At 49.9% G+C, this 11,715-nt stretch overlaps 1 protein-coding gene across 2 annotated transcripts in view; it reads left to right on the forward strand.

The window, feature by feature from the left end:
* Positions 1–3,470: 3,470 nt before the first annotated feature.
* Positions 3,471–11,715, forward strand: part of LOC139748152 (uncharacterized) — a 249,575-nt gene continuing 241,330 nt past the window's right edge. The window contains exon 1 of one of the 2 annotated variants that reach the window (XM_071660863.1): positions 3,471–3,952. In XM_071660863.1, the coding sequence (XP_071516964.1) occupies positions 3,745–3,952 (208 nt within the window). In that variant the 5' untranslated portion in view covers positions 3,471–3,744. The remainder of the gene's footprint in view (positions 3,953–11,715) is intronic. The other variant, XM_071660865.1, reaches the window with a different exon arrangement.

An 11,715-nucleotide genomic window follows, 5' to 3' on the forward strand; every position in this document is an offset into this window, starting at 1 on the left:
AAGGGCCTGGTGAACCTTGAATGTTTACGAACGAAGGGTTAAGGGCCAGGTGAACCTTAAATGTTTACGAACGAAGGGTTAAGGGCCTGGTTAACCTTGAATGTTTACGAACGAAGGGTTAAGGGTCAGGTCCAGGGTCACTTCGTCATACCCGGGTGTCGGACTGGGGTGTTGAGGGGGTCGTAACGAGTGTCGTAATAGGGTGCTGAGAGGGTCGTACCTTCGTCTCCAACTGGTTATATCACTTGGCGCTCCTCCCTCCCTCCTTCTAGGTACGTGTGTGGTTAACGACATACCTTAATATGGTCTCCCACTCTCAGGTTTCTCCCTACACCATCTAGTATCCCTGGTCGATCATTGTTTCATATATATTTTCCAGTTGTCATATGTATATTTGAACTTCATTCCACCGTCATTGTGTATGAGTTCATTTACCTGGAATTTCCCCCAGGACGAATGTCGAAGAAAGAGACATGGTGTTGCCCCAAAATCGTTTTCCAGTAGCCCCTACAGCGCAAGGCTGTGACGAACCCTGCAGACAGAGGGACGTAGGCACTCCTGTACTCCCAGTGGTACGACCTCGCCAAAAAGTGACTTTACAGCAGGCAAAGTCCGGTAACACACACACACACACACACACACACACACACACACTCTCTCTCTCTCTCTCTCTCTCTCTCTCTCTCTCTCTCTCTATATATATATATATATATATATATATATATATATATATATATATATATATATATATATATATATATTGGTAGTGTGTCGACTAAGTTGGGCCATCAGTAGACAGTGTCTGTTTGACGAAATCTTTTCCTTTCCATGTCGAAATCTCATCTGGAATCACTTTGCATATATGAATATAGCAGTTTTATTAAACGTGAAACTGTTTTGAAAAATATTGGCAGGATGACACCATTCTCCAGCGAGGAAAAAATGGTCCTGAATTCATGAATCGCTTCTCAAAGCTTCGACAAACTCGCGTAGAAAATAGGAATAAGTAAGTCTCCCCCTTTTTCAGGTATTAGAGAAAACGGGTAATTCTTCCCTTTTTCTATTCATTTTAGGGGATCACTGTAAGAAATTCGATGGCGTCATAGAAAATGACGATAGACCGTTCCTTTAAGGGGATATATTAAGTCATTAATGATAGTTCACCGCTGAATCACCTCGTTAGCGAAGTCTTGATAGCTGTTACGTGTCGTGAACGAGTTTACAGGTGTTACAGGTGTGAGCGAGCATCTTCTCCCGCTGGAACATATCTGACCCGTCTTGCGCTGTGTGTACACCTGTCGTCACACACCTGTCCATGTTTACCGTCCATGTCTGTCGCTGTCTGCTGGGGACTGGTTCGAACCCCACACACACACACACACACACACACACACACACACACACACACACACACACCCCACACACCCCCACACACCCCCACACACCCCCCACACCCCCACACACCCCCCACACACCCCACACACACCCCACACACCCCCACACCACCCCCACACACCCCCATACACACCCCCACACACCCCCCACACACCCCCCACACACCCCCACACACCCCCACACACCCCCACACACCCCCACACACCCCCCACACACCCCCCACACACCCCCACACACCCCCCACACACCCCCCACACACACACGCACACACCCCTACACCCCCACACACCCCAACACACCCCCCACACACCCCCACACACCCCCCACACACCCCCACACACCCCCACACACCCCCCACACACCCCCACACACCCCTACACACCCCCCACACACCCCTACACACCCCCCACACACCCCCACACACCCCCACACACCCCCACACACCCCTACACACCCCCCCACACACCCCTACACACCCCCCACACACCCCTACACACCCCCCACACACCCCCACACACCCCCACACACCCCCCACACACCCCCCACACACCCCCACACACCCCCACACACCCCTACACACCCCCCACACACCCCTACACACCCCCCCACACACCCCCACACACCCCCACACACCCCCACACACCCCTACACACCCCCCCACACACCCCTACACACCCCCCACACACCCCTACACACCCCCCACACACCCCCACACACCCCCACACCTTCGCCATTACCAAGTTTACAGCTGTGGAAAGATGGCGGCATTTCTCTCTCTCTCTCTCTCTCTCCTTTTTTTTTTTAACATAACGACCAATTAAGTGATTGGAGCTGTGCACACTTTCCATTTTCTGTGAGTGTGTATGTGTGTGTGTCGATATATATATAGCGAAGTTCCTGTGATGGGTTTCTATTGGTGGGTTCCTAGTGGTGGGGTTCTAGTGTCGGGTTTCAATTGTGGGTTTCTAGTGGTGGGTTTCTAGTAGTGGGTTTCCACCGGTGGGTTCCTACGTCGGGTTTCTTTCAATTAAGTGACATAAATGAGGAAGGAAAAAATGGGCCCCCAAAATATGGGGCCCGATGCCGCCACCAATTCAGGTCATAAATTAGGAACGAGAGAGAGAGAGAGAGAGAGAGAGAGAGAGAGAGAGAGAGAGAGAGAGAGAGAGAGAGAGAGAGCAAAACATCCTTCCAGTGATAATACAGGAGGGGAGGGTACAAGGGGGCCATGGGTTGGGTGGAGGCGAGAATGAGGAAGAGGTCGCTGTGTGTGTGTGTGGAGGGGGGGAAGGAAAAGAGGGAGGAAGGGGGAAGAGGGAGGGAAGGAAGGGGGAAGAGGGAGGGGAGGAAGGGGGAAGAGGGAGGGGGAGGAAGGGGGAAGAGGGAGGGGAGGAAGGGGGGAAGAGGGAGGGGAGGAAGGGGAAGAGGGAGGGGAGGAAGGGGGGAAAGAGGGAGGGGGGAGGAAGGGGGAAGAGGGAGGGGGGAGGAAGGGGGAAGAGGGAGGGGAGGAAGGGGGAAGAGGGAGGGGGGAGGAAGGGGGAAGAGGGAGGGGAGGAAGGGGAAGAGGGAGGAGGGGGAGGAAGGGGGAAGAGGGAGGGGAGGAAGGGGGGAAGAGGAAGGGGGAAGAGGGAGGGGAGGAAGGGGGAGGGAGGAAGGGGGGGTAAATGCTGGGTGTGGCATGGGGCTACCCCCTCCCCTCCCCTCCTCTCCTCTCCTCTCCCCTCCCCTCCCCTCCTCTCCCCTCCCCCTCCTCTCCCCTCCCCTCCCCTCCCCTCCCCTCCCCCCTCTAGAGGCACCACCTTGGCACGGCCGTGTGAGAGAGAGAGAGAGAGAGAGAGAGAGAGAGAGGGGAGTGAGGAGGGGGTGAGTGGTGGGGGGGTGGGGTGTGTCGTGTTGGGGCGGGGGGGGGGGGGTAGGTGGTGGCGGGGCGCGCGCGCGGGCACCTCGCCCCTCAGTAAGAATTTCCCGTGCTGGTTGCCCACACTTGCTCCCTATCTTCGTGGGGCCCCCGCTCGAACGCCCCATTGGAATTATCATCCCCCTCCTCCCCCCCCTTCACGCCGCCCCACCCCCACCCCCGGAAAAAGCAAACGGTTTTCCGACCCTCTTTTGAAGGGTTTCTGGCCCCGTTGTGTGTGAGAGGGGGGGCCCCCTCCCCCCTGGGGCCCGTGGGGTCACTTAGTGCCGTAGTGATAGTGTAGATGGGGCAGCCCCGCCCCGCCCTTCTGAAGCCCCAGTGTACACCAGTGATGTAGGGGACCCCCCCTACCCCCCTCTTTCCCGTCGGGGCCCCCTTCGGGGGAGGTGAGCCGAAGGGGGGGTTGGGGGCCCCGGCCGTGTGTGTGTGTGATGCTGGACATCCCCTGGTGGGGCACGGGGGAGGTGCCGGGGCTTCTGGGGCGCCCCGGGGGGTGTCTCCGGGGCCTGGCGCTCGGCCTCCTGGGGCCCGGGGCCCGACTTCTGGCCACCCTGTGGGAGGCCCTGGGGGAATTCATACCCCCGGACGACCCGCGGGGCCCCCCGGCGCGCCCCGGGGTATATGGGAAGCTGGACAAAGGTCAGTTGATCTCGTTCTTGACCCACATACCTGTTCCTACCTGCCCCTCCTGCGTGACGTAGCGCACACACACACACACACACACACACACACACACCTGCGTGCATACGTGGACACATCTGTTGTGAGACTCAATGCTATAAACACCTGTAAACCTAACCTGGCATTGCGTTACACACTTGTAAACCTAACCTGGCATTGCGTTACACACCTGTAAAACTAGCCTAGCTTTGATTAGACACCTGTAAACCCAGCCTGGCATTGCGTTACACACCTGTAAACCTAACCTAGCATAACAAAGCGTAGCCTAGCAAGCCTAGCAGAGAATATCCTAGCTAACCTAACATAGCCCAGCTTATCTATCAGCCATACCATATCTAACCTAACATAGCCCAGCTTATCTATCAGCCATACCATATCTAATCTAACATAGCCTTACTTATCTATCAGCCATACCATATCTAACCTAACATAGCCTAGCTTATCTATCAGCCATACCATATCTAACCTAACATAGCCCAGCTTATCTATCAGCCATACCATATCTAACCTAACATAGCCCAGCTTATCTATCAGCCATACCATATCTAATCTAACATAGCCTTACTTATCTATCAGCCTTACCATATCTAATCTAACATAGCCCAGCTTATCTATCCACCATACCATATCTAACCTAACATAGCCTTACTTATCTAACCGCCTTACTATATCAAACATAACATGGGCGATGCATATATATATATATATATATATATATATATATATATATATATATATATATATATATATATATATATATATATCCAGCCTTCTAGAAGCTTAAATTCTTAGCATTTGAAACTCTGGCTAGAATTACGTATATGTTGTTCTAAATTATAGTGTTTACGTAAACTTTATATCATAGCGAGAGAATCCATTTTCTATAACCCAAAACATCCACAGATTACTGAAGTCCTCCCTCAAAAGAATGGCATCCATTTTCTGTGATGAGAGTGACGCGTCCATTTTCTTTGATGGGCGTGACTCGGTGCATTTTTTGTGACGAAAATCGCCTCTCGCCCTCATAGATTCACGTAATACCGATGCCTAGTTATTTTTAAACAGGTCCCCGGCAGTTTAAATAACTCATTTGATGCGAATAGTGGGGGATTGGGGCACCACAACTGGTAATTAAGGGTCGTTGTACGGCCAATGAGCACGCATTACTGGGTGGAGGTGGTGGAGGAGGTGGAAGAAATGGTGGTCGTTCTATTTTCGGCCTTTGGAAGGGCGCGCCGCCCGCCCTGGGAGAACCAGCCACCCCAGAGGTATTTCAGGGGGTGTTTTGGGGGGGTTTGGAGGTGCGGGTGGGGGGGGCCTTCTCTCTCTCTCTCTCTCTCTCTCTCTCTCTCTCTCTCTCTCTCTCTCTCTCTGTAATAATAGACCCGAGCGCCCATGCCTACCGTTTGCTTGAGTCTTCCCTTAGCCTCGTTTTCTGTGTTGATGTCATCCGCTGTCATCTTTATCCCTCGTTTTCTGTGCTACTGTCATCCGCTGTCATCTTTGTCCCTCGTTTTCTGTGCTACTGTCATCCGCTGTCATCTTTGTCCCTCGTTTTCTGTGCTACTGTCATCCGCTGTCATCTTTGTGCCTCGTTTTCTGTGCTACTGTCATCCGCTGTCATCTTTGTGCCTCGTTTTCTGTGTTACTGTCATCCGGTGTCATCTTTGTCCCTCGTTTTCTGTGCTACTGTCATCTGGTGTTACCTTTGTGCCTCGTTTTCTGTGCTACTGTCATCTGGTGTTATCTTTGTGCCTCGTTTTCTGTGCTACTGTCATCTGGTGTTACCTTTGTGCCTCGTTTTCTGTGCTACTGTCATCCGGTGTTATCTTTGTGCCTCGTTTTCTGTGTTACTGTCATCCGTTGTCATCTTTGTGCCTCGTTTTCTGTGCTACTGTCACCCGGTGTCATCTTTGTCCCTCGTTTTCTGTGCTACTGTCATCCACTATCATCTTTATCCCTCGTTTTCTGTGTTACTGTCATCCGTTGTCATGTTTGAGCCTCGTTTTCTATGATACTGCCATCCTTTGCTATTTTTCTGTCTCGTTTTCTTTGTTACTGCCATACTTTGCCATTATTGACTCGTTTTCTATGTTGCTGACATTCATGGCTATTTTTATTAGCCAGTGAATACGTTTAAAAGTAGCTGAACCTAATTATTGTCTTTCGATTATCATTATATATATATATATATATATATATATATATATATATATATATATATATATATATATATATATATATATATATATATATTAATTTTGTTTATTTCCGTTTTCTAATTATTGCTTCATTCACATTCACTTCCCTTCTGATTTCCTCTCTCTCTCTCTCTCTCTCTCTCTCTCTCTCTCTCTCTCTCTCTCTCTCTCTCTCTCTCTCTCCCCCCAGTACTCCCCAGATCCCCAGAGATGGGGGTAGGGTATATATATATATATATATATATATATATATATATATATATATATATATATATATATATATATATACATATATACCAGGGAGTTGGGAGCTTGTCTATTGACCTGGGGTCAGCCACTATACATATTCCCCCTCACTCCCTGCGACCCCACTCATTTCCCCTCACGACACCCCCCCCTGTGACTCACGACCCCCACTCACTTCCCCTCATGACGTCCTTCCCCCCCTTGTGACTCACAGATGCCGAGGGGAAAACCGGTTTGAGTAGTATATTATAATGTCTTCTTATGTGGGATGATTCACGCCAAGCCAGCCAGCCAGTCAGCTAGCCAGACAGCTAGCCAGTCAGCTAGCCAGCTAGCCAGCCAGCTAGCCAGCCAGCTAGCCAGCTAGCCAGCTAGCTAGCCAGCCAGCCAGCCAGCCAGCCAGCTACCCAACCAGCCAGCCAGACAGACAGACAGACAGACAGCCAGCCAGCTAGCTAGCCAGCTAGCCAGCCAGCTAGCCAGCCAGCTAGCCAGCTAGCTAGCCAGCCAGCCAGCCAGCCAGCCAGCTAACCAGCCAGCCAGCTAGCCAGCCAGCCAGCCAGCCAGCCAGCTAGCCAGCCAGCCAGCCAGCCAGCCAGCCAGCTAGCTAGTCAGCCAGACAGCTTGTCAGTTAAGTGGTCATTTATAGCGAATGATGACCAGGGTATGGGGGTGGGGGGGGGGGGTTAATGGCCATTAAGTGAATCATCTGGTTCTCTTTCGTGAGCTTAATTACCTGAGGTTCTGAGTCGTTACCTTGTTAATAACTGTAGCGATGGAGTGAAATGAGTATGGGCCAGAGGAAGGCCTTTAAAAAAAGGGTCGTATACCGTCATGGTCAAGGGTCGTATACCGTCATGGTCAAGGGTCGTATACCGTCGTATATATATATATATATATATATATATATATATATATATATATATATATATATATATATATATATATATATATTCTTTTTTTTTCATTGTTATACTTTGTCGCTGTCTCCCGCGTCAGCGAGGTAGCGCAAGGAAACAGACGAAAAAAGGGCCTAACCCACCCACACACACATGTATCTACATACACGTCCACACACACACACACAGCACATATACATACCAATCCATTTCAACGTATACATACATATACACACACAGGCATAGACGTATATACACATGTGCATAATTCATACTTGCTGCCTTCATCCATTCCCGCCGCCACCCCGCGGCGCTCTGGTGAGGTTAGACTAGTGTTGTGGGTTACGAGTTTGGACACTTTAAGTGTTTGAAGTTTTCTCTGCTTTATGTGTTCTTGGCTGGTTTACCGACACAGAGGGTGTGTGTGTGTGTGTGTGTGTGTTGTATGCTCTCTCTCTCTCTCTCTCTCTCTCTCTCTCTCTCTCTCTCTCTCTCTCTCTCTCTCTCTCTCTCTCTCTCACACACACACACACACACACACACACACATACATACATACATATATGATAGAAACCCGAAATTCTCTCTCTCTCTCTCTCTCTCTCTCTCTCTCTCTCTCTCTCTCTCTCTCTCTCTCTCTCACACACACACACACACACACACACACACATACATACATACATACATATATGATAGAAACCCGAAATTCTCTCTCTCTCTCTCTCTCTCTCTCTCTCTCTCTCTCTCTCTCTCTCTCTCTCTCTCTCTCTCATACACACCTATATGATAGAAACCTCAAATTGATAAAAAGATCCTTACCACATTATACCATTTATGTTTCCGTGTGGTTTACCGTGGCTTCGAAACCACGGGCCAGCACGCCAGAGGGTTCGAATCCTGGCCTCGGGTTTTTTATCCTCTTCACACACACCAGAAGGCCTTTCCGATCATGGTTGTGGGCCACAACACCTTCTTCACCAGCGGATCACGAACCCTGGTCCTCTAGGTATATGTATAGAAAGGTGGAACCTGATTTTGCATTTGCGAAGTCGTGTGTTTTGCAAGCATCTGTGGTGCAGGTGGGAGGCCAGCTGGCGCAGGGGGGGGGAGCCACGGCTCCATTGTTGGCGAGGCAGCCATCTGTGTCAGGTCAGCATTGATCTTCACCTGGTCATTGCTGTACCTCTGTACACGTCGTGGTGTGCAGCTGTTACCTGTGTACACGTCGTGGGGGTACAGCTGTTACCTCTGTACACGTCGTGGGGTACAGCTGTTACCTCTGTACATGTCGTGGGGGTACAGCTGTTACCTCTGTACATGTTGTGGGGGTACAGCTGTTACCTCTGTACATGTTGTGGGGGTACAGCTGTTACCTCTGTACATGTTGTGGGGGTACAGCTGTTACCTCTGTACATGTTGTGGGGGTACAGCTGTACCCATGTACACTGTGGGGTGTACAGCTGTTATCTCTGTACATGTTGTGGGGGTACAGAGGTAACCCCGAAATGTCCTTTGCCCCGACGGATCGAACCCCGAAATGCCATTGGTAACTGGGAATTGACCTGACCTCCGTTGTGTGACCTGTGTGTCCCCCCCCATTGATGACACTTGACATACATCGCATTTCGCAATACGAACTGTCTATCTACGGTAGTATAGTAGATAGTAGACCCCTATCTACTATGGTAGATAGTAGATCTTCTGTAGATGATAAGGGAGTGTCTTCGTCGTAGGGGAAAGTGCCATGAACTGGTGTCGGTCTTAGCTTGTGAATTGGCGTCATCCAATTTACTACCCAATTTCCTCCCAAAAGGCCTCTTGGTCTATCGCCCAATTTCGCCAATAGGCCCTCTGAAATCTTAGCCAATTTCTCTAATAGGTCTCCTGAAATGTCGCCCCAATTTCTCCTGAAATGTCACCCCAATTTCTCCTGAAATGTGACCCAATTTTTCCTGAAATGTGACCCAGTTTCTCCAGCAAGCGCCCTGAAATATGACCCAATTTATCCCAATAGACGCCCTGAAATATGACCCAATTTATCCCATTAGACGACCTGAAATGTGACCCAATTTATCCCATTAGACGCCCTGAAATATGACCCAATTTATCCCATTAGACGACTTGAAATATGACGCAATTTATCCCATTAGACGACCTGAAATGTGACCCAATTTATCCCATTAGACGTCTTGGAATATCACCCCATATTTTCCTATGATCCTCCTGAAAAATTACCCAATTTCTACAAATGGGTCTTTAGATATGTCACCCAATTTTTTTTCACAATAGGCCTACTGATATATCACCCAATTTCTCACACGACCTATTAAAATAAGGGCACGTATTTGATCTCCAGCGCTGCAGAAATGAAATGGGAGGTCGTGTGTGTGTGTGTGTGTGTGTGTGTGTGTGTGTGTGTGTGTGTGTGTGTGTGTGTGTATACCCGCTTATGGATGTCCGGATGTTTATACACCCTGCTTACGCGCATATAAATACATGTTTGTATGTATTTACAGTATGTGAGCCGGCTCGTACATGCGTTCAAATGTGTGTGTGTGTGTGTGAGAGAGAGAGAGAGAGAGAGAGAGAGAGAGAGAGAGAGAGAGAGAGAGAGAGAGAGAGGATGGATGGGCGTGGCCTGGCACGCTGGAGTGGGGTGGTCCGCGAGGAGGAGGAGGAAGGGGGGTCTTTTACCCCCACAGCAAGAGGGAAAATTATTAAGGCCTCTGACCAGGATATGTGGCGGGTCCGTGCAACACACACACACACACACACACACACACACACACACAGGTTTTCCCGTCCGTACATCTCCTCCGGGCGTGAAGATGCATGAGACCCCATTGTTTATTGCCTCCGTGAACCGCAGACCACGACGGAGCTGGGTGTATCCAAGGACGTAACCAAACTCTAAAGAGGTACGAACACTGGATTGAAGTGTGGTGTGAATGGGAGGGCCAGATTACATATGGACGGATGGTCTGTGGCCATCGGAGGGCCAGATGACACAAGACCTGATGGTCTGTGACCAGGTTATCTGCTGGAGGACAGTATACATGGGAGGGGGCCAGATAACACAAGACCTGATGGTCTATGACCAGGTTATCTGCTGGAGGACAGTATACATGGGAGGGGGGCCAGATAACACAAGACCTGATGGTCTATGACCAGGTTATCTGCTGGAGGACAGTATACATGGGAGGGGGCCAGATAACACAAGACCTGATGGTCTATGACCAGGTTATCTGCTGGAGGACAGTATACATGGGAGGGGGGCCAGATAACACAAGACCTGATGGTCTATGACCAGGTTATCTGCTGGAGGACAGTATACATGGGAGGGGGGCCAGATAACACAAGACCTGATGGTCTATGACCAGGTTATCTGCTGGAGGACAGTATACATGGGAGGGGGGCCAGATAACACAAGACCTGATGGTCTATGACCATCTGCTGGAGGACAGTATACATGGGAGGGGGGCCAGATAACACAAGACCTGATGGTCTATGACCAGGTTATCTGCTGGAGGACAGTCCACGACCCCAACTACGTATATAGATGGAGACAAGGAAAGTACAGCATAAGACCTCTTCTTCGCCCCATCTCCATCGGCGCACCATTTGGTTGGAAGACAAGCACGATGGAACGCCATGTACTCTAGATGGAATATACTGGCATGGATAGTTAGAAGCATGATGGAACATCATGTAATATAGATGGACTATAGTGGGCTCAGACATTTTATTGGGGAAGGATGAACGGAAAATACCTTGAGCCAAGGCCAGCTGCATGGTTCTTTTAGGATAAAAGACACCATCAGCTAAGTCTGTTACGAAAGCACTGTGGAAACACTTCCATCACTTGAAAAAGACTTAGTCAGTGATAATGGACATTTGTGCTTACATGGCCATGTTTTCTATGCCTTGATAGACCTCCAGCTCCTTTTTATATCATGGTAACTTATTCCAGTTGTCTGTCACTGCTGCTGGAAAGACGTTGGAGCGAACGTAACTTCATGTCTTCGATATACGTTGATGTGCGTCTTTGAGGATCGGGTTTCCACCTGGCCCCTTTTTAGGTCGTCGCAGACCCCATCAGTTTCGACCTCATGTTGACCTCAGCCATGGCTTCCAGACCCCATCAGTCTTGACCTCAGCCATGGCTTCCAGACCCCATCAGTCTTGACCTTAAATCGACCTCAGCCATGGCTTCCAGACCCCATCAGACTCGACCTCACGTTCACCTCAGCCATGGCTTCCAGACCCCATCACTTTCGACCTCATGTTGACCTCAGCCATGGCTTCCAGACCCCATCAGTCTTGACCTCACTTCGACCTCAGCCATGGCTTCCAGACCCCATCAGACTCGACCTCA

Source organism: Panulirus ornatus, chromosome 72 (assembly GCF_036320965.1).
Source record: "Panulirus ornatus isolate Po-2019 chromosome 72, ASM3632096v1, whole genome shotgun sequence".
NCBI classification, from domain to species: Eukaryota; Metazoa; Arthropoda; class Malacostraca; order Decapoda; family Palinuridae; genus Panulirus; species Panulirus ornatus.